The 22991-nt window shown below is 51.8% G+C and overlaps 3 protein-coding genes and 1 long non-coding RNA gene across 4 annotated transcripts; 1 reads left to right on the plus strand and 3 right to left on the minus strand.

The window, feature by feature from the left end:
• Positions 1-4: 4 nt before the first annotated feature.
• Positions 5-8708, minus strand: Egln2 (egl-9 family hypoxia inducible factor 2). Its single transcript, XM_026411534.2, has 6 exons — positions 8632-8708; positions 6598-7664; positions 1931-2050; positions 1379-1515; positions 1100-1167; positions 5-604 (listed from the first exon to the last, which is right to left on the minus strand). The coding sequence occupies exons 2-6, from the start codon at positions 7438-7440 to the stop codon at positions 549-551; spliced, it is 1224 nt and encodes a 407-aa protein (XP_026267319.2). The 5' UTR covers positions 7441-7664; positions 8632-8708; the 3' UTR covers positions 5-548.
• Positions 8709-10194: 1486 nt separating this feature from the next.
• Positions 10195-20341, minus strand: Rab4b (RAB4B, member RAS oncogene family). Its single transcript, XM_026411535.2, has 8 exons — positions 20151-20341; positions 18199-18279; positions 17851-17965; positions 16296-16358; positions 16045-16199; positions 14269-14364; positions 14050-14180; positions 10195-10570 (listed from the first exon to the last, which is right to left on the minus strand). The coding sequence occupies exons 1-7, from the start codon at positions 20164-20166 to the stop codon at positions 14065-14067; spliced, it is 642 nt and encodes a 213-aa protein (XP_026267320.1). The 5' UTR covers positions 20167-20341; the 3' UTR covers positions 10195-10570; positions 14050-14064.
• A 233-nt stretch (positions 20342-20574) lies between these two features.
• LOC113198693 (uncharacterized) lies at positions 20575-22968 on the plus strand. The gene is made up of 3 exons (XR_003302886.2): positions 20575-20636; positions 22278-22413; positions 22729-22968. It is a non-coding gene; the product is annotated as an uncharacterized LOC113198693 (long non-coding RNA).
• Positions 21054-22435, minus strand: Mia (MIA SH3 domain containing). The gene is made up of 4 exons (XM_026411536.2): positions 22260-22435; positions 22028-22161; positions 21466-21576; positions 21054-21142 (listed from the first exon to the last, which is right to left on the minus strand). The coding sequence occupies exons 1-4, from the start codon at positions 22387-22389 to the stop codon at positions 21119-21121; spliced, it is 399 nt and encodes a 132-aa protein (XP_026267321.1). The 5' UTR covers positions 22390-22435; the 3' UTR covers positions 21054-21118.
• Positions 22969-22991: the final 23 nt, after the last annotated feature.

Here is a 22991-nt window from a genome sequence, read left to right on the forward strand (position 1 = left end):
GCTCTGAGGTAAATTTTTATTTATTTCTTGGCTGTCAGGACTTCCATACCCATGCTTCTCTTGGCACCTTATCCTGCCCAAGCAGCGGCAGCCCAGTCCAAAAGGTGCCATGGCCAAAGGGATTGGGGAGTCACTTCACATTCCAGGCTGGAGGAATGGGGGACTTGGGGATACCTCCCCAAACCTTTGCCAGCGAGAGGCCATGACTCACCTCAACCCCAAATCCTGCCTCTTCTCAGCTCTTACACCCAACAGGGTAATGACCACACAGGACAGGACACAGGTCTCCAGCTTCAGTAATGGTAGCTCCCAACACTGGCCACTGCCCACGTCATAACCCCAGCTCTCCTCACAGAGCAGCAAAGATCACTCCTCCTTCTTGGTCCTCAGCGATGCACAGAGCCCTCCATGCCCGGCAGGACAGAGGCAAGCCAGAAGCAGCAGCAGTGGCAGGGAAGGAGCAGGCACTAAGACTGTGGGCTGCTGCAGGGCCCGGGCTCTCCTGAAGTCTGGCGAGCTGTCGGTCCATGCAGCTCTAGGGCCGGCCACTAGGTGGGCGTGGTTGACTGTGATACAGGTACTTGAACACCTTTCTGTCCAGATGCTGAGGGTGACAGGGGGACAAGAGAATGTGAGGCATCAGGGAAGGGTCAAAGAGGCCAAGGAAAACCCTGGAAGACAGGGAGAGGATCAGGAAGAAATAAGGCACATTTTGGGGTTACCAGGAAAGCAAGCTAAGGAAAGATGAGGAAGAATGAGTGGTGGGACTCAAAAAATTTAAGAGACTCAAAATTGGGCTGGGGTGGTGGCTCAGCAGTACAGCGCTTGCCTAACACATGCGAGGCCCTGGGTCCGCTCCTCAGCACCAAATATAAAATAATTAAAATAAAGGTATTGTGCCCAACTACAACTAAAATAAATAAATAAATAAATGAGGCTCAAAATTAGTGGGGCAGGGGATGCAGTTCAGTGACCAAGCATAGGTTTCACTTCGAGCATCACCACCACCAGCAGCAAAAAACTAAGAAGGCATATGGGTAGCTTGAGGCCAAGGGAGTATAGGGAACAGGAAGGATATGAGGGAAGAGGAAGCAAATACCTAGCTGATACTTGTCTTTGGCTGCTGCCCGCTCCTTGGCATCAAAATACCAGACAGTGATGGCGTACCTGGGGACCAGGGCAGTTGAAATCAGTTTTCTTCAATTCCAGTCACCATATCCAGTGACGCTGGAGTCCACCCTTTTGAGCCACCTGCTTCTATTCCCACCTAGGACTTCTCTCAGCAATTCATCACTCCCTGGTCACTCTGAGAGACAGTGAAGACTGACACAAAGGGAGTACAGGTGGAGCACTAGGCACATCCCCATAAGAGTCATACCTGGTGGCATAGGCTGGTTTCACCTCATGGGGGTTCCGTCGATCAGACCAGAAAATGAGCAACCGGTCAAAGAGAGGCTCGATGTTGGCTACCACAGGCCTGCCCTCAGGAAAGATCTGCAGCAGGCCACCATGCACCTGGGGGAGGAAAGGACCAGGCTGGCTAGTCTAAGTTGGAGCCTCTGCTTTGCACTGCACCCAGGTGCCCACAAGGGGGCGTAGTGCCAGCACATATCACTCCCACCACTCAGGCTCTTAAAAAGAATGACAGCCCAGAGTCTGCATCACCATGGAGATGGGCAGGAAGCTACTAAAGACAGGAAAAGGGGGAGAGAGCTCATTACAAGGTTGGGTGGGGCTGGGCAGACAGCACCATTCCGGGAAAGGGGGGGAGTTCCCACCACACTGTTAGCTAGGGAAGGAGGGGCTATTTCCCAGGAAGAGCCCACAGATTGTACCACCCCCCCTGTAGGCTGAGAAGAGGAATAGAAGGCTACAATCTGAGCTGGGAGTGGAATGGAGTGGAAAGCACAGTCCCACCCCCACATCCTACCTTAACATCCCAGTTCTGGTTCAGGTAATAGATACAGGTGATGCAGCGCCCATCGCCGTGGGGATTGTCAACGTGCCTCACGTACCCTAGCCCGTTGCCTGGGTAACACGCCACCATGGCCTGGCAGAGATGGAGGGAGGTGGTTTACCAAGACTAGGCAGGGACATCTTGGGAAACAGCCTTGTTCACACCATTCCTGCTCCTTATCTTCCCCTGGATTCCTTGAGTGTACTGGGCTCCAAGGACTTTCTTCTATTTCCGCCAAGACTGCATTCTCAAGTCCATCAAAAGCCTCAGTTCCCCCACCACACACACACCCAGGACGTGGTACCCAGATGGAGTCCAGTAAATAAATATGGTATGATTTCTTAAAGATACTCTAACCCTACCTCAGACATTTCAATATAGCAAAAACCAATTTAATCATTTTTACATGGGCCCAAACACAGTCTCACAGCGCTAGGCCATGGCATCTCAACCTTTGCTGTAAAGTGCTATCTCCTCAGAGGCCTTGAGACACAGAGGCCCAGGTTGCCCTAATTTCAGAAGTTTTGATGGTTTGGTCTAAGATGGGGCCTGCAATTTTAAAAGTTCCTGGGGGTAATTCTAACATACAGCAACACTGAGAACCAGTGCCCTTGACTACAAAGAATTTGGCTAAAGTGATCCGTTTCATATATCTGAACAGGAATGAAAACCTTGAACCTCAAGAAAAATGAGACCTAATTCCAATTCCAAATTTGCTAAGTGACCCTGGAGAGTCCCACCATCTGAATGGGCCTCAAGTACAACTGTAAAATGGAGTTAATCAACACCTTGTTTCCAGCAACACAATTAATCTCTCCGAACACAGAACTTTGCAAATTCTAGACCACAGATCTAACAGCACTCACCCTGGGTCTTGGATACTGAGGGCACTGGTCTAGCTACAGAGTTCTTGCTTCCTCTGCCTGATGGCTACCAGTCCCCTTGCCCAGGCCTCACCATCCGTAGCCAGTATCCTGGGATCTTTGTCACTAGGGAGCTAAGAGGTAGGTGTGATATAAAGGAAAGGGTCATACTACTGCTGCAGACCCAATTCCCATGTTCAAGTCTCAGTGCTGCCACACAGGCTGGGACTTCAGGAAGGTAACTTAGCTTCTCTGCCTAAGGTTACACAGCCTGGGAATGAAGCTGACTTCACAGGTTGTTGTGGGAATGGAATAAGATAACCAATGTCTAGGAAGACACTCAGCACCTGTGGCCACATGATGGAAGAACTAAAGAGTACAGAGTGAAATGCCACTTTAAAAAAAAAAGTCCCTATCCACCCTCTCCCCAAACCCATTCCACTGGGAGAGTTGGAGGAGGTTTAAAGCAAATGGGAGAACTAGCTAAAACAAAACCCTTCAGCTTCTTCCACGTCAGCACCATCTGTCTTGACCCCACCACCCAGATACAACTCTGCTGGCTAGGGCACCCCACCAATGCTCAGCTATACCTACAGGCCTCACCCGGAAGGACAACCCTGAGATAAACACTCATAATCAAACAGATCAGCATCTGCCGCCAAAACAGGTTTGCCAAGCACTCCGTAACAGGCAGATCAACTCAATCCCACTTCCTCCTCCCAGGACCCCTTCTCAAATATTTCCAGGGCTCATCTGGAATATGTGTGGATGTTAGACTCTCTTATCAAACGTCCACCTGATCCACCACAAATGCTGCCCTGGGAAAGAGGCCGGGAGGGCTACCACCACCTAAGGCTCCCCAGCAGTGGAGAACCAATCTTCTCTCTGGCAGCACCGGGGTACCACAGTGAGAAGAGACCCCCAGGAAAACCCTGGCCCCACAAAGAGAATCCTTTTTGTGCTGCTCACTCCCTGCAGATAGTATGACACTATGAGTGACCACTCACTGGCAAGAAGGAACATGGCTTTGGCCATGGCCTGGTGGCTTGGAATCAGTGAGTCACTGATTAGAGATGGACAATGCCTGCCCATTTGGGTATCCAACCAGAGATCATGCTGGTTCTGCACATGGATGGATGGGAGGGGACACAACATACCCTCTTCCCCACACAGCAGTCAGAGACCCTTTCCCCAGCTCTCCACCATATTCTGAGAAAAAACAAATTCCCAATTGTGACCTCCACAGCCATGAAACTGCGTCATCCCCGTTATCTGCCCCAAGCCTCAACAGATCTACCTCATCCCCATCACAAAGCCTGTATACCACCTGACTGGAGTACTCTTCCCCTGGTGGTCCTGGCTATTCAAGACCTGGATTGAGAGTCACCTGAAGTACTCTAGCTGACTGTCCATTCTACTCCTCTCAATGCAAAGGCAGCACAGGTTCCTGTTTACCCAGTACTGATCTGAAAAGCAGCCCCATTAGGCCCCTGGGGCCAGGCCTACCTCCCGGGTGCCTGGTGCTCGTTCTGCTGACTGGGAGCACTCCCCTGAATCCTACCCTCAAGAGGAAAAGCCTTGCCCACAAGGACAACAGAGTGGCGGTGAGGAAAGTTGCTCTTCCATCTCAGGGAACAAGCAGGTATAATCACAGCCAGGACACTAAAAGTTAAAAGACTACTGATGACGAGAGCCCTACCACCACCAGACAGACACACAGAGACACACACACACATGCATGCGCACGAAGTCCAAAGCAATGAACCCAGCCGATGACAGCAAGTCCCATGTCCAAGCTGCTCTTAAATAGGCAAATAGGGGCCAGCTAGACCTTCCCTAGGGTCTCCTTGGGTAGCCCGTGATGCCAGCAGGAGCCAACTCTCTCCCAGCTGCAGGTCAACCAAGCAGTGGGACCAAGGAGAGAAGGCAAGGTAGGACAGAGGAGTTCTACTCAGAAATGACAGAGGAACAGGTTACTACTGGCTGTAGCCACACTGGTGATCTATGTTCCCATTGCCACCCACCTCAGGATCCCACAGTCTCACTCCAGAGCCTAGGGAAAGGAGCCCAGACATGGCCCTTTGGAGGCACTGGGCTGGCTCCTCCCCTTCCTTCCCCACCAGCTTGGCCTATTCTTACCTCCCCAGGAATAAGGGTTACCCAAACCTTAACAACTTCTTCCCTCCTAATCCTAGCTGAGGCCCTGTCCCCAAGCACATCCAGATGGGTTCTAGAGGCAAAGATAAACAACCTGTTCCCTCAAACCTTCTTCCCCCAACTACCTGGGGACTAGCCTGTCCCATCCTAGGCCACTCGGCTCTCCTGGACTTCCCTCCTCCAAGGGCTGACACCAGAGTGAAGCTGCTAAGACAGGAGGCCCCACTGATGTGGCCTGCACAGGAGCCAAGCCCAGGGAGGGGCCGATCTGGCTCTCCAGCTATCAAGTAACGGGAGGGAGAGGGAAGTAGGACAAGTTCCAGCTGGGGTGGGGAGGAAATAAGCCTGGGCCCCGGGGGAGCCCTGGACCCTGAGCCAGCTCTAGCCCGAGAGGAAAGCAATAGAGGAAGAACCCAAGAAGGGACGGACATGAGAGGAGAGAGGAGACGCAAGGAGCACAGCCTCCCACTCACAGGGCAGAACACAGTCAGTGCCATCAGCCAGGATTTGCCAGTGCTGAGCAGCGAGCACTCCCCATAGACCTTGTCCAAACAACACCAAGCCTTGAACTCAAGGCCAGGGCCCTCATGCCCTTCCAGGGAGAGAATGATCACGTAAGCAGGCCAGAAAGGCCTTATGGACTATTGTCTGTACAGGGATCTGACCCCCGGGTCTTGAATGGGCAGCTAGAGGCCCATGAGGCCCTGACAACTGGCCACAAACTCCAACCAAATGGGCACTTTTCTTAAAGGAGGGTCTGGAGCTTTTGGCAGACTCTCAAAAAGGCTCAGACTCCCTAAAGAGAGGACTACTATACTACAGCAAGGAAAGACACGTAAGGACAGAGGGTCACAGGAGGAGACTAGAGACAGACAAGTATGAAGTGACACACAAGACAGAGAGATGTTGGAGAGAAACTAGGGCAGGAAGGGCTGGGAAAGATGGTAACAGGAGCTGCACCTAGGCCACCATGCAGTCACCCAATGCCATCTACAGAATTAGATGGCACTGTGAGTCCTCAATGCAGCAGGCTCACAGGGCATAATGCAACCCAGGGTAGCCTGTCAGAATGGCAGGCAGTGCCCCCCCCTCGGCCAGGGTTCATCTTACCACTGCCACCCTCCAGCTCCATCTTCAGGTATTCCCACCTGGGAGACAGGATGGACAAGATAGGCCAGCAAAGGGGCAGATGAGAGGACAGGACAACAAGGAAGGATAAGGACAGGGACTGCTAGAGGCAGCAACATGGGACTGTCTACACTGATTATTTTCAGTCTGTGGCCCCACAGTAAGACGCTAAGGGCCAGGGACCCCAACATGGCCCAAGTACAGGTACGAGTCGGCAAGTGGCAGCAGTTCTCATTGGGTCCTCCAGGAGGATTCCTGGAATACCAAGAACCATGTGGCTCTAGGTCAGACCTCTGGTTGGTAAGTGCACAAATCAAGCCCCCACAGGGAAGGCAGAGACCCCTCCCCTTGGCGTCTTCCCCACAGTATAGCTGCCTAAACCTACGGGGTCCCCAGAAGTCCGTGTCCAAATCCACCCATTGCCAGAGCGCTAGGCATTCAACAAACAAAAGTGCTATCAAGTTCCTCCACAGAAGGCTCAACTAGCCTTACCTTGGTGCGCCCATTGATGACGTAGCTGCCCAGCCGCCCAGCACAGTGGCGGATTACAGCATCCACATGGGACATCAGGGCACCGATGCTCCGACAGCCTGGCTCGTGGCCTTCCACCCAGGCAATCTGGTCCCCACGAATGCTGCGCGGTGGGATTGCCCGCTGGCTCACTAGCTGCCCATCACGCAGGCGCCCACCCCACTTCAGGGCCTCCACCTCAGCCAGCACACGGCCTCCCAGTGTTGCCCCCAAGAAATTGTCCTTGACGCAGATGCCATAGTACCGCATGCAAGGCACAATGTAGTCCAGAGCCAGGCGTTCAGGTGTGGAGGGCAGGGCTTCTTCCCTCATCCTAGCATTTGCCTCACGGCTGCCATTGCCACTGCCACTGCCACAACCCCTGACATCCTCCTCCTTTGCCTCCTGGTTCTCTTGCCTGGCCCAGGGCCGCTTGCCTGGTGAAGGGGCATCCCCACCATCCTCTGCCCATTTCCGTTTTGGGGCCTCAGGTCGGGCTCCCTGGGCTGCCAGTCGCTGGCACTCCTTGGTGACCAGCGCCGCAGCACCTTCACTCTGTAGCGGCCATAGCTCACCACCATCATGTCCACCAAAGCCCTCCTGCAAAGGACTGGCAGTGGTGGAGGTGGCTGTGGCTCTGGAGGTCCCACTCCCTGCCGAGGCCTCAACAGGCGCTCCTGGACGGTGGTAAGAGGGTAGCAGAGAACAGGGCAGATAACTCTCTACCCCCATCTTGACCGGGCTGGGCTCCAAGGGCTCTGACACAGACCCCGGCAACTGAGGGAGAGCCTGACTCAGGGGCTGCGGCTGGCACGGGCTGTCCATGGCAGCAATGTCTTCATCTCCCGGGCATGGAGGGCACGGCCCGGGCCCATGGTGCCACCCTCCTCCGCCTCCTCCACTTGATGCAGATGGGGGCCCCTGGGCCTGTTGTGGGGCAGGGTGAGGCAGGGCAGGCAGCAGAGGCTCCTCTTGTGCCCTGGGGGTGCTCGCTGGTCCCCAAGTCCACTGTTGTCCCTAGAGGCTTGGGAAGGGACACGTCAGGGTAGCTGGAGAGAAAGGGAGAAAAAAAGGGAGGTGAGACGCGTTAGAGGCAGGTAGGTTGGGGAAGGGGTGGAAATGCTAAGGGCATTAATGAAGATGCCAGGAGACTTGGCTACAGAGACCCCCCCCCCACAATCTGAGGTCAAGTTGGGGAAAAGAACAGTGAGAGGCGAGAGTCAGTGTAGATGACCCAGAGAGGACAGCAGCGGGAGGTTTGGGGGAGGAAGAGCATCCACAATCAGAGAAGAGGGAGGGGACCCGGGATAGAATAGGAATGGTGGAGGGGGGAGTAGAAGCCTGGAAGCTTCGGAGACACAAAAATGTGGGGGTCTACGGAAACAGAATAGGGGATCCGGATAAACTCAAGAGTTCAGGGGATCAACAGGCAAAGAAAAGGGGGAGTCCGGAGGCAGAAAAACAGACCGGAGGGAAACTGGGAAGGAAGGCCCAAGACGACCAGTCACAACAAGGTGGTGGGGTCGACCTGTGCCCAAGAGGAAGCCTGCTGGGGGCGGACACACACCCAGACGGAAGGGAGGTCCTGAGTCAGGACGAAGGGAGCCTCGAGGAGGGTCCACACAGCGACAGTCGCAAGGACAGAGAAGAATGTACACACTCGGGTACAGACAGGACAAGGGAAAAGAGTCCTGCTCCCAAGCCCCTTGGGTGCAAGCCCTGAAGCCCTTCGGGGCGCAGTGGGTGACGAAAGCAAGGCCTAGAAGTCACTCGGACCCCGTACCCCTCCCCTTCCCCCGCCCCGTACGCATTACCCGCCGCCTCCCCCCCACAACGGCCGGCACCCAACGTGCCCGGCGCGCGTTTCCTCCCCCACCCACCCTCCCCCTCCCCAGGTCGCCGGGGCCCGCCACCGCGTGTCCGGCGCGCGCCCCCACACCAAGCCCGGCGCGCGCCGACGCCCCGACTCCGGCTCCTTCTCCTTTCCTCTCCGTTCCTCTCCGGAGACCTCCTCACCGAGCTTTTTCCTCCGACCCCGGCGCCGCCGTTTGTGCCAGCCGCCCAGCGCCGCACAGCGCGCCATACCCCGCCCCCACCACCCGCGACGCTCCGCCCCCGTCTCGCCCGGTAGGCACGTGACCGCGCCCCGGCGAAAGAGACGGTGCGTGCGCAGGCGCAAGCTCCGCGGGGCAATGCGAAAAAATCCAGAACACCCCTCTCCAGAAAGTAAAAGTGGGCCCGTCGCCGACGCCAGACTTATTTGCATTCTCCGCCTCGCCCCTTTCTCCTGGGAGGAGTAACATAGTCTGAGGGGCTGCATCAGGGAGGAGGGCATTTCTCTGCATGTTAAAACCGGAGTCATGGGCGGGGCATGCAAATGAATTATTTACATGGCAGGGCCCACCCCTCCCAGCTGAGATACTGCGGGAAAAGGAGCAGCTGGGTGGGTCCGCGACATGCACATAACTCACTTACATAGGCAGATATCTCCTTCTCACAGACTAAGAATGGGGATACTGAGAAATGGCTGTGCAACTAGTTGGAAAATGCATGTAAATTTGCAAGTCATTTTTTATATCGGAGGGGGAAAGTGAGGGACGTCCTTAAGTAGACTAAAACAGATGTGCAAAATGTATATTTACATGACCCGCTGCGCCCTGCCCTCCCGGAACACTTGTGAAAGTCGGAATAAAGAAATCTGAGAAAGCTATGCAGAGGAGACATTGGTACAACCAACCCCATCTTTTCTATAATATTGGACCACACCTCCCGGGAGGAGTACTCAGATAAGGTCATTTTGAATGCTCCACCCCGCTCCGCCAGGGCCCCGGCAGAGCAACTGGGGAGCTCAGGCATGGGGCAGGGGGGGCAAGGGAGGCTGGATAAAGCTGACTAGGTGGGAGAGCAGCTGGCACTGTCCTCAGAGGGCTACACCTTTCTTTGGCAGGCCACAAGACGGTGTCAACGATTCATCTGGACCCAGCGGGCGGGGAGGGGGGGCGGGGGATACACACCCATATCAAGTATGCTTATGAGTCAGGGTTGCACAAAGGTCCATGGTCCTCAGAGACACACACACGGTGTATAAGAGAAACTAAATTCACACCAAAACACACTTCATTTGGCAAGCAACAGAACAGTGAGTCACTGCCTCCAACTTCCAGGCCTCGGGCATGCATATATAAAACCAGGTACACACCCAGGGTGCACTCATAGGCCCCAATTCCCCTACCTTGGCCTTGGTTTCTCATACCAGCTTCACCTATATAATCACCAAAGATACAGAATACTCACAAGCAACAGTGTCACACATTCCAAAGATGCTGTCCTCCACACAGGACTCACTCACACACCACAATCACAGCAACATTAGTGTTACACACGTGATGCTCAAGCACTATCACAAAGTATGCCATGACAAACTCCCTCCGCAATGAACATCTAAGCCATGGTGCAAGCAGTGTTATCCCACACCATGTCCAACCCAGGGACATGGCTCCCAAAATCACAACCCAAAATTCTTCCAACAAGACCTCTTCCCAACATCCCAAAATAACAGAGGCCAAGACACAGGTGTAAACAATGCTTTATGGGGGTAGGATGGGGATGGGACAGGCCTCCAGGTAATAAATAACACGTACTCGCAACAGCAGGGCCAGGCAGGAAGTTGGGGCCAAATGGCCCTGGTCTCAGGCTTTGGGAGCTCTTGGGGTGTGGTTAGGGGCTGGGGGGTGGGGGGCAGAGGTTAGCCAAGACAGAGGAAGCAGCAGCAGGTATGGGTTCCCCCTTCCCCCGTGGCTCAGTCTTGCCCCAAAGCCAGGCCCCACCAGGCCAGGGAAGGAGGACAGGTGGCGGGGCAGCTTCTCCAGGGCTGGGGCAGTTGGGGCACGGCCTCCTGGGGCCTGGGTCTAGGCCCCAGCCGGAAGGGCAGGGCTGGTCCTGGAGAACAGGTGAGCTGTAAGAGAAGGGTGTGATGATCTAGAGAGGTCCTGGGTCTGTCTAGCTTGTGTCTCTCTCATTCCTGGATATCTTCCTGACTTCCCACCTGTATCTGGTGGCCCATACCACTCCCCCACCAAGGGTGTCTTTCTCCTCTGCAGGTCATTCTGAGTTCTCTCTCTCTGAAGACACCTGTACCTCCTTGTTTGCTTTCATCAGAAAGCTGTAATGGGACATTTCAGTGTCTAAATATCATGTCCCCATTTCTGTATTTGTATCCCCTTAACATCCCTGATCATCCTGGCTTTAGGCCTCATTCTAATGTTTCCAAAACTAAGAGACATATTAGATTAGTGGGTTTTGCTTTGGTTGTTCATAATATTACCTAGCAGCTTCTAGAAATTCTGAAATTACTTCAGAATCTCTGGGGTAAGGCCTGGGAATCGGTATCTTTTAAAGCTCTCCAGATGATTCCAATATCAGCACTGCATGTAAGGGGGAATTAATTTGGTAGGCCTTTACTATTTTTTATTCAAATAGAAATAAAATAGAATAGAAAACATAGGAGTACATCATATGAAGTAAGAATACTGGTCAATAGGAACAGAAAGAAGATTGTGGTTGCCAGGGGCTAAAGGAATGGGGAATGACTGCTTAACGGGTGTGCAGTTTCCTTTCAGGATAATGAACATGTTCTGCAACTAGACAAGAGGAGGTGGTTGCTCAACCTTGTGAATGTACTGAATGCCAATCAACTGTACACTTTGAAATGCCTAAATTTATGTTATGTGGGTTTAACCTCAATTAAAAAAAATACTGATAGCAGGCAAACATGAGCTGGAGTTTTACATGTGGGTGTGACTGTATTAGATCAACATATAAAATGGCTGCCAACAAAGTTTGTGAAAGTATTGCTTATTGCATCTGATCCACTGAGAGCAAATCCTGAAAGAAATATGCTAAGCCCCAAGGTGAATAATATATTCCCATACACCTCTGCACAGCCCAGACTCCTTAAGAAGGATAAGAAGAAAAATAAGGAACAGCCCTATGATAAATAGTCTTTTTTTTTTTTTTTTTTGGAGATAGGGTCTTACTATGTTACTAATTGCCCAGGCTGCTCTCAAACTCCTGGACTAAGTTTACAGATAAGGAAACTGAGGCCCAGACACAGCAGGTAAAGGCCGAAAGGATAAGATAGCACTGTCCAAAGATCTCATCCTTGTCTCTCCTCTCTGTCTCTCCCTCCCCCACCCTCACTCAAATTCCATATTCATTCCATCAGGAAACAAAGTGGTTCTACCTTCAAAGTGGGTTCAAAGGGCTACAAATGGGGCTTAGTGCTAGAGCACTTACCTAGCATGTGTGAAGCCCTGATACCATCCACATACCACAAAAATAAAAACAAAAAGCAGATCCAAAGTCTAACATTTCCCCCAGCCACCCTGGAGATGGAAGGGGGCTGGGCATGAAGTACAAAGGGGAGAATTGGCAAGTCACACACATACCCACAGAGATGGGGACAGGACTAAACTCTGCAGGGTACTGCAAGCCTGTCAAGGAGTTTGGATCAAGCATAGAAAATGAAACAAGGCTTTCTGAGAGGGGAGGTTGCTCACCAGGGCAGAGAGGGAAGGAGTGGTGTTCCAGGCAAAGGGTACAGCATGAAAAAAAGAGTCAGAGAAACAAAATGAACTTCAGTGTGGCTGAAGCAGCTAAGGGGTGGGAAGAGGAACACGGTGAGGCTGGGGAGGCTGGCAGGAGCCATTCCTGCACAGGGTCAAATGCCAGGCTGAGCAGCTTCAGGTGTGTCCAATGGACCCTGGGAGCCATGGGTAGTTTTAAAAACAGGGAGGAACAGGAAACAAATTGTGTTTCAGAAAGACACAATGGCTGCGTCAAAAGGGGACAAGCTGGGCATGGCGGTCTGTGCCTGTAATCTCACTGACTGTAATCCCAGTGATTCAGGAGGTTGAGGAAGGAGGATCATGAATTCAAGTCCAGCCTGGGGTACTCAGCAAGACTCTGGCTCAAAGTAAAATAAAGGGATGGGGATATAGGGATACAGCTCAGTGGTAGAGCACTTGCCTAGAATGCACGAGGTGCTGGGCTCAATCTCGTAACCAAAAAGAGAAAGAGAGAAAGAGAAAAGGAGGTGGGTGGAGACAAGACTGGAGACAGACTAGCAAGGAAAAAGAACCTATCTACTTCTCAACAACCTGTCCACCATCCACTCTCACCTCAGATTAGCAGCAACCCAGCCCCCTCAATGATGTCTGTGCCCTTCCCTACCTGCAGCCAGAGTGACCCTGTGAATCTATGAATCGGCTCCAGTCCCTGCTCTGCTCAGAAGCTTCCTGTGGCTCCCAAACCACCCCCAGTATGAGTTAGAGTCCTCCCCAGGGCCACAGGCACCAACTGGTCAGCTCCCCTCTCATCTCTGGCTGTACCCACAATATACACACACTCTCCATTCCAGCCACACTGGCTTCCTCGGTCTTCCTCACCCATGCCAGAGCTTTTGCATTTGCTGTTCTCTCTGCTGACAACACTCTTGGTTCAGATGCCCACAGGACCCTCTCCCTCCATCCTTCCGGTTTTGGCTCCAATGTCACCTTCTTGGTAAGGTGTCCCTCACTGTTGTTTAGAAGTGTATCCACTCTGTCCACTTTACCCGACTCACAGTTCCTCCATAGCTCTTATGGCCCTATTATATAATTTACTTAATGTTATGATTTGGATGTAAGGTATCCCCAAAAAGCTCATGGATGAGACAACGCAAGAAGGTTTAGAGGAGAAATGCTGGGTTATGAGAGCTTTAACCTAATCAGTGAATTAATCCTAATGGTTTTAAATAAGTGGTAACTGAAGACAGGGAGGTTGTGGCTGGAGGAGGTGGGTCAATGGGAGCATGCCTTTGGGATATATAGTTATATCTGGCAAGTAGAGTCTATCTCTCTGCTGATGCCTGATCATCAGTGAGTTCAGCCTCACCTTGAGCCCTAAGGAATGGAGCCTGCAGTCTATTGATTGAGACCTCTGAAATTGTGAGCCCCCAAATAAACTTTTTCTCTTGTATGATTGTTCTAGTCAGGTCTTTTAGTCACAACAGTGAAAAAGCTGAATAAAACATTTATATATCTTGTTTCTTGTCCATCTCCTCCCAAGAGAATGAGGGCTCCATGAGGCCGGGGATTTTTGTCTGTTTTTACCCACTGCTGTCTCTCCAGAGCCCTAAATAGGACCCAAAATACAGTATGTGCTCAATACATAGGTGAGAACAATGAACAGGAGGGTCAGGTCCAGGGTTGAGGGCTGGCAGAGGGATGGGGTTGGAGAAGACAGGTGGGTTTCTTGAAGCTGAGAAGATGGCTCCTTTAGCTCCTGTGCTTTTGCGTCTTTCTGTTCCTCTTGTTACATTTTCCGTGCCTCTGTGTCTACTCTGCACCCCTTCCCAGGAGACCACCCCTGCCTCCCCAAGACCCAGTGTCGCACCTGGCTCTGCACGTCTCAGCAGCCACAGGGCTGAGGGGCCACGGCCTGGGCACTCCGAGGCTGCCGCAGCTGGCGGAGAGAAGCATCACCATACTGAATGCCTGAGCCCATCCTCTCAGGGTCTAGCTCACCTGTGGACAGGGGGAGAAGTCAGGACTGGTCCCTTGGGGACCTTTGAGCCCTGCTTCCCACTCCCACTTGGGTCAGTCCAGGCCGCACCTGAGTCGATCTTGTTGAGGATGGTGCGGGCACACTTCAGGAAGGCCTCCTCCACGTTCTCGCCTGTGAGAGCGCTGGTCTCCAGGAACATTAGTTCTGAGGGGCAGGGCCTCTGTCAGTCCCCATCCTCCATTCAGCCACCGACTGCCTCTCAGTCCGTTCTTTTTTTTTTTTTTTTTTTGGTCAGGGGGCACCAGGGATTGAACTCAGAGGCACTCAACCACTGAGCCACATCCCCAGCCCTATTTTGTATTTTATTTAGAGACAGGGTCTCACTGAGTTACTTAGTGCCTCACAGTTGTTGAGGCTGGCTTTGAACTCATGATCCTCCTGCCTCATCCATCCCAAGCCGTTGGGATGACAGGTGTGCGCCACAGCATCTGGCTCATCTGTTCTTCAAACGTCCCCACCCACCCTTACCCTCATCTCAGGCCTCTGCACATGGTGTCCCCTTGCAGAGAACACCGCCTCCCCCCCATGTACCCCTCTAGCTCCTCTTTACAGAATCAGCTCACAATGCTCCTTCCCAGAAAACCTCCCTGACTTCCCCACCTAGGTCAAGTGCCTCTCTTGGGCTCCTACAGGCTCTTGTGCCTCCTCTACCCCGGCTCCGACCTCTCTGGAATGTCACTGTCTACAAATGGGTCTGTCCCCTAACCATCACAGACTGCAATGTGAGCACATGAAGGCCAGACCTAAGGTTGACTTCCTGTGTCCTCAGCACCATCCAGCCCAGGCTGGGCCCACTAGGAGTCTACCTATCACCTACATCACAAGACCTCACAGTGGGGAAGTTACAGCCAGGATGCAAACAGTATCTATCTCTGATGGCAAAATCTCTTCTAAATCTGGAGGTCACAAAATAGGGGAACATGGGCAGATCCCAAGCCAGCAAATATGTTTGATCTGGCCAGAAAAATGAATTTATACTTGCAGATCTTTTTTTTGTTGTTGTTGTTACTAGGGATTGAACCCAGAGGCACTTTAGCACACAGCTATATGTCTTTCTATTTAGAGACAGTATCTCACTAAGTTTCTGAGGCTGGCCTTGATCCTCCTGCCTTAGCCACCCCCCAACAAAGCGCTGGGATTACAGTGACGCACCATCACACCCAGTGATCCGTGCAAACCTTCTGATTGGGCCTGTCAGGCCTCTCCATTCCTCTCAGCACCAGTGCTTCTTCTCCTGGGGTTCATCCCAGCCCATCTCCCTTATTTACAAAATGCATCTGTCCATAGGCCACATAAGTTTACAATCTCTACCTTATTTTTATTCTATTTACTTATTTATTTAGTGTTACTGATGATTAAATCCAAGATTGCTCTACCACTGAGTACCTGTCCTTTTTATTTCGAGACAGGGTCTCACTAAGTTGCCCAGGCTGGCCTTGAACTTGTGACTCTCCTGCCTCAGACTCCCAAGTTACTGGTGCAATCTCTACCTTAAACCAGTAAGTACCATGAGCTGCCTCCCACGTGGTGGAAACTTCCCAGCAGCCAACGTTCATCTAGCACCCACTCTGCCAGAGTATACTGAGGGCCTTCCACGGTGGGTGGCCTCCTTACCCAGCACACATGAGACAGAAACATTTTGACTGCACTTTACAGCTGAGGAAGTTGAGGACCAGAGTGATCACACAGCCCAACACTCACATTTGAACCCAAACCTCTGAACCTCCACCTATAGGGCACAGCCATTGACAGCTAGGAGTCACACGGGCCACAGTGACCAGTCCCGTCCCTCCTCCCCCACCGAGTCCACAGCAGGGCCCTCACCATTCTCCTGGGCAAAGCGGGAAGCCTCCAGGAAAGTGACCTCACGCTCGGGGTCCAGGTCCTTCTTGTTGCCACAGAGGATGACCACAATGTTGGGGCTGGCCAGTGTGCGGGCATCAGTCAGCCAGGCAGCCAGTGAATTGTATGTCTCCCGGCTATGGAGAAGGGACAGAGAAGGAAGGTGGCACAGGAGAGAGGCCACCCATGTCCCACCCCAACCACGCTGCTCATGCTGAGTAGCCCACACCCACCTTGTGATGTCATACACCAGCAGGGCTCCAGCCGCCCCTCGGTAATAACTCCGTGTCACCGACCTGTGGGGCCAGGGGGACCCAGTCATCCCCAAGGCTGGGGTGTGCCCCAAGACTGCCCCCTTTTGCACAGAGAGACTGATGATTTGGAGGACCCTCTCACTGCTGGCCCAGCCCCCAAACCTAGCTTTGGTGGAGATAATTTCTCTACCTGGAAGTCTGTCTGCCTGTCTCTCTCTCTTTCAACTTCTCTCTCACTTAGCTCTTTGTCTACCTACTTCTGTCTCTGTGTCCCTATCTTTCTGAACCTGTGCATTAGTCTGTTTCTTTTTCTGCATATGATTTACGTGTGTAGTGTCTAGCTTTTCTCCTTGCAGTGCTGGGGATCTTGCTCAGGGCCTCACTAGGCAAGCACTCTGCCGCTGAGCTTCACTCCAGCTATGTGCCTTTAACTCTGTTTCCTCCTGTCTCTCGCTGACTCTGGCTCTCATACTTATTTTTGCCTTTGCCCTCATTCATTCAGCATTTTCTGAGCATCTCCTCTCTACCCAGCCCTACCCAGTGCGATGCAATATATACTTGTCCCTCTTCTGCTGTGTCTGATGGAGGCCTCCTTCCCAGCATGGCCAACTCTTTTCTTTTTTTTTTTTTTAATTAGTTATTGATAGACCTTTATTTATTTATTTAATTGCTTATATGTGGTGCTGAGAATCAAACCCAGTGCCTCACACGTGCTAGGCAAGCGCTCTACCACTGAGCCACATCCCCATGGCCAACTTTATTTCCCTGTCTCATCAATCTGGATCCCTCTGCACTCAGGCAATCATTCCACAAACATTTATTGAGCACTTACTGCAAATCCAACCCACGTCACACACCTGTTTCTCCTTCCCCATCTCTGTCTCTGGGCTCTCCGCAGCTCATGCGGTCGGTCAACACTCCGCACCTATTAAGTGTTGCCGAGACAGCATGTTCTCCATGGACTGAACTCCTTGTTTCTCTCTCTACCCTGTCTGTTTCTCAGACTCTCAGAATTTCTATGTCTATCAACTTTTCTGCAGACATTTTTCTGAAGACCTACTATGTGCTGAGCCCTACACATCTATCTTCCTCTCCCCTAGACATCCATTTCTCCATCCTCCTGGCTACAACTGTCTACCCTCCCTGTCCTTCTCCCACTGACCTGTTTCTTTTTGCATCTCCTTACCTGCTTTATCATTCTTTTCATCTTCATCTTTCTCAGTCTCCCTTTCTCTTGCCTTTCTTTTCTGAGTGTGTGTCTTTCATGCTTCTGCTTCTATTTCTGCTTTAGGGTCTCTCAAACTCTACTCCTCAACCTCAAGTCTTCCTTTCTTTTTTCCCCTTCCTTTCTCTTCCCTTCCCATTCCTTCCTTTTCTTGTGGTGCTGTGGATGGAACCCAGGACCTTATGCAAGCTCTCTCCTCTGCCTCGCCTTCTCAGCGTCTTTTTACTCCTATTACTGTGTCTTGGAGTGCACACACCTCTCTCTCCCCCTCCTCCCCTCCCTCCCTCCTTGGAAGCCCGGCCCACCTACCGAAACCGCTCCTGGCCAGCAGTGTCCCAAATCTGTAGCTTCACAGTCTTCCCACCCACGTTGACCACCCGGGATCCAAACTCCACACCGATTGTGTGGTTGGAGTCCTGTTTGACTGGGAATGGGAAGGAGAGAGGAGGCATGCAGAGGCTCAGAGGATCCCCCATCCTCCAAGGCCTCTTGTCTCTACAAACCCATTCTCATTGCTGGGGTGACTGTGAACCTAGCAAATAGCACACCAAGGCAAGGCCCAGCAATGGAGTTGGATCTATGGCCGGTCATGCCCAACCCATCAGCTGCCCACCTACCCACAGCTCAGTGCTGCTGAGACCACTGCTGGAAACTCACACTTATTCTCAATGAACTGATGAAGGAGACATGATTTGCCAGTTCCTGCACTGCCGATCACCAGGAATTTGAAGAGGAAGTCTGAGCAGATGGAGTCAAAATCAAGGATACCCACAGGAAGAAAAAGACAGAGAGGAAAAAGGGAGAAATTGAGAAGAGTTAGAAAGAAACAGACATAGAAACAGAAGCATAGACAACAATTGTAACAGATCACCTGTTTTTTTCTTTTGGGGTGCTTTCTGTGAGGTGGGGATGGTACCCAGGGCCTTGCACATGCTAAGCAAGTGCTCTACCACTGACCCACATCCCCAGTCCAAGAAGATTATCGTTTTTTGATGTTGTTGTTACTGGGGATTAAACCCAGGGATTTTACCATTGAGCCACATCTCCAACCCTTTATCTATCTATCTATCTATATATATATATATATATATGTAGTTATATAGTTATAGTTGGTCACAATACCTTTATTTATTTATTTATTTTTATGGGGGTTCTGAGGATTAAACCCAGTGCCTTGCACATGCTAGGTAAGCGCCCTACCACTGAGCCACAACCCCAGCCTCCCTTTTTATTTTTTTGAGACAGGTTCTCACTAATTTAATCAGGTTCTGACTAAATTGCTGAGGTTGGCCTCAAACTTATAATCCTTCTGCCTCAGCCTCCCAAGTTGCTAGGACTGGATCCCATGCCTGGCCCAAGATTATTCTTCATAGAGTTTACCATAGGCACAGTTCTAAAGATTTTTATATTACCAGCTCACTTAATCTTTGAGAAAATTCTAGGAGAGAGGTATACTAATAATTATCCCTGTTTTCCAGATGTGGTAACTGAGTCCAAAGAGGTTATCTGACTTGCCCAAGATCACACATCTGGGACAGAATTGAGACTGAAACCCTGGCCAAAGGTCTCCAGAGTCTAAGATATTTGCTATTACATTGCTAATTCCTCTTGAAATTCATCTAATCAAGGGAAACCTAGCCTCGGTCCCTCCTTTTTGGTTGGCACTCGGAATTAAACCCAATAGCACTTTACCTCTGAGTTATAGCCCCAGCCTTTTTTTTTTTTTTTTTGGAGACATGGTCTTGCTAAGTTGCTTAGGGCCTCACCAAGTTGCTGAGGCTGGCCTCCAATTTGTGATCTCCTGCCTCATCTTCATGATTTCCTGGAACTACAGGTATAGGCCATCTGTGTCTCTCTTGATTTCACCTCCTCTACCCTCTCAATTCATGTCTCTGGCCTTCAGTCTATTCCCTCAAAATGACAAGCTGGTTCCCACTTCTGAATTTTTGCATTTGATAACCCTGCTTTTGTGGATGTTCTAACAATGCAGCTCTCTCTGAATCCTAACCCAAAGCTTTCTATAGCCCCTTTTCCCTTCACTACCTGGTATTGTACACTCATACTGATTTTTCAATTCCCAACCTCTTTTTCCCATTCTCTCCCAGATTCTTGGCCCCTAATCTCAAGCTTAAGCCCCATCCTTTGCCATTACATTCCAACCCTAATTTAGGGATAACGCATCCCAATCCATTCCGGACCTCTCAAACCAGTTCAGCCTCACAGTTCAGAGCATGTTGCTCTTCAGTGTTCCCTCTAGCCAGTTGAGCACGACCCCTGCCAGTCACGGTTAGCCCCGCCCCACTCACTCAGGCTCCGCCCCAATACATGAAGGCCCACCTCTTCCCTCAAGGCCAACCCAGAACCCATTCGAGAGAGACCCGCTCTCTCGAATCCCGTATCTATTTAACGCACGCACCAGACCCTCAGGCTCCACCCAAATCGATTAAGCTCAGCCCTAGACCCACGAAACCCCTCCCAGCATCCACTTAGGCCCTGCCCCCATAGAGGCAGACCCCGCCCCCAGGTACATAAGGCCCCGCCCCATTCCCACAGGCCGCATCCTCTTTGGGCCCAGACCCCAGCCCGCAGCTTCGGCCCACCACCCTCACCGTAGGTCTCGGCCATGACTTGGTCGCGGCCGCTGAGGGCCACAATATGGCGCCGCGGCCGCGCCTGCTCCTCGGCTGGCAGCCGCTCCACTCCGGCTGCAGCCCCGGCTCCTTCCTACTCCCGGACCCGGCGCCGCCACTTCCGCCTCCACCCCCCGCCCGCTCCGGCGCGACCCGCTAGAGCTGCGGGATACCAGGCCACGCTTTCCAAAAGGAGGGATTGGCGGACTCGGCAGGCAGAGGGCGGGGCGAAGAGTACGGATTGGTGGCCTGAGAGGGGCTGAGCCGAAGGGGGCGGGAGCAAGGCGAGCAATTGGCAGAGCAAGTGGGAAGGGGCGGTTCTGAGAAGCATCGCCCGGCGGAGGAACGGATTTGGTCAGGAGTCCGAGGGCAGAGTAGAGACTCCGGATTGGACAGGAACAGACTTGGGGCGGAGATATGGATGCAAACAAGGGACAAGGGCAGGATTGGAGCAATCTTGAGCTGGTGGGTGAATTTCTGATCCCAAAGGCAGGAAGAAGGAAATCTAGGAGGATACGCGCAGGTTACTTCCCACCCGGCTTTGCAGATGCTCTCCAAGAAAACACCTGCTTTGCGATTTAGGTTCTCTGGCCCGATTGGCGCATTCCCAATAGTTCAACTCCCTCTCATTGGTCAGGAGAGGACACAGTCCCTCAGTTGGGCGTTTGATTCCGTCTTCTCTCTTGCTTGTGTGCAAGATCTAATCTTAGGAGCCCGCCTAGGGTACCAGCTTAGAGCGAAAAGGCTTTCATCAAACTCTGCCTAGCAACCATTGACGATGCCACATTCAGGGAGTTGATTGGCTAGATTCAGAAACCTGCAAAGCATTTCCTTTGCACAGCCCCACTCCACCCCCCCCAAAACCACAGAGACCGGCAGTTTGCATTAACTAATGTATTTGCATACGGCCAGGAGGGAAAAACAGCAGGAACCGCGGTAGGTTGAGCTCAGTGACAGTAGAAATCCCATTTCTGAAAAAGAGAAAGGGAAAGCAGTGAAGAGAAAACCAGCATCAGATCTAGTGGTTTAAGCAAAAGCTGCAGCCTTGGGGCCAGGTTTGGCCACACAGGAGCTATGCAAATTAGCCTAGAGCCCTATACCTTTGCACCTTTCAAGTAGATCCTGGTGTAGAAATCACTCCCTGTTACAGACCTGAGAAATTTGAGGCAAAAAAAGCATTTGTCCCAGCACACACAGCAAGGCTACCAGAGAGCATAGGCGTTATATTTGCCCACCATCACAACCCAAGGGTCCTCCCTCCTCCAGGAAACTTGCCACCCCTCAGGACACTCACATCTGTCTTCATATCAATTTTGCCAGGTTTCAGAGTCTGGTCCTCCCGAACAATGCTACTGGGGAAATAGCCTAGGCGAGCAGCCAGGTCTCCATAGTAATCACCCTGAACCTGGGAAAGAGGAGTTAAAAGCTGGGTCTGAGAGAACCCTCATTCCTGCTGGAAGCTTCTGCACTGCCTCCTATAGGATCCCCACATGCCTGGCTCTAACCCTATCATTTGGATCTGTTTAAATGTCACCTACTCATATCCCTCCCAGAGCATGTGATTTAAAGTAGCCACCCATTCATTCAATATAAATGTTCATAGAAGCACATATTTTCTGACATTTTTGATGGCTTATTGCTCATCTCCCTTCATTAAAGGAATCGCTTGTAGTATTTTAGGTGTCTAGAAAAGCAGGTGTACTTTCTAAACAAAGTAAAAATAAACTAAGTCACAAAAGTACCCTTCCCCAAGTATCTGGATATCAGTTTACCCCAAATTTGCTCTTTAGGTGGAGAAGTGGGTCAACTTCCACCCAACCCCATAGTCCTCCCTCTTCCATTCTCCCAAGACTCACACTGCCTCCCCAGAAGAGCCGCCCTCGGCCCTTCAGCTTTGAGAAGACATAGACAATTTGACCCCTGTGTATGGTCAAGAAACGGCAGTCAGGAGCCACGTAGTCCTGAAGGGCCACAGCCATAGATATGGGGTCTGGAGAAGAAATAAAAGGGAATAACAACACTCCATCCACAGACCTGCAACCGAAGTCCCCAGGCCCACCAGCTGCACCCCCCCCTTCCCACTCTTACGGCTGCATTCCTCATCAGCACACAGCTTCCGATCAGCCAGTTTGGGCATGGAACGGCCTGCGACAGTAGACCCTGGAAAGGCAGTCAGCAAGAGGATGACACCAAGGAGCACTGGGGACCACGCCATCATGGACTATGGAACAACAGTGACCAGGTGGGGGATGGGGTCTCCAATTTCTTCCTGCCCTCCCTCTCCCCAGAAACAAGGAAACCTGTGTTCTCAGTCCTGTCCCCGCCCAAAACCAGTCCCAAATTTTACCCACACCACCTAGAGGCTGCTATCCAGCCAGAACCATTTCAAGGACAGGGTGAGGGCTGTAGGCCCCAGGAAATGCCCAGATAGGCCCCAAGTAACCCAAACCACTACATATGACAGCCACTCCCCAGCAGAGGCCCAGACATGCAGGTATGAGATATTTGAATCCCTGGAGTCAGCTCAGGTAACTGGACGCCTTCACTCTCCCTCCAGGTACAGAACCAGAGGAGCTAATGTGGAAAACCACCTTGGAATTTCCTGTGCTGAGGGGGCAGAACAAGGCAACCTTTTGATTACCAGGACAGGCCCACCTCTCAGATGATCCAGTGAATACTTTATGTTGGGCCTCGGGCTAGGTAATGTCCCACCATGTTCACTATTCATCCTCAACTGCCACTTCCTGACTGGATGACCTGGGCTAAGCTATAGAAATAGAGCCTCACCTTGCTCATACATAAAATGGGGATAGGAATAAA

The sequence above is a fragment of the Urocitellus parryii genome, chromosome 15 (assembly GCF_045843805.1).
Source record: "Urocitellus parryii isolate mUroPar1 chromosome 15, mUroPar1.hap1, whole genome shotgun sequence".
Taxonomy (NCBI): domain Eukaryota; kingdom Metazoa; phylum Chordata; class Mammalia; order Rodentia; family Sciuridae; genus Urocitellus; species Urocitellus parryii.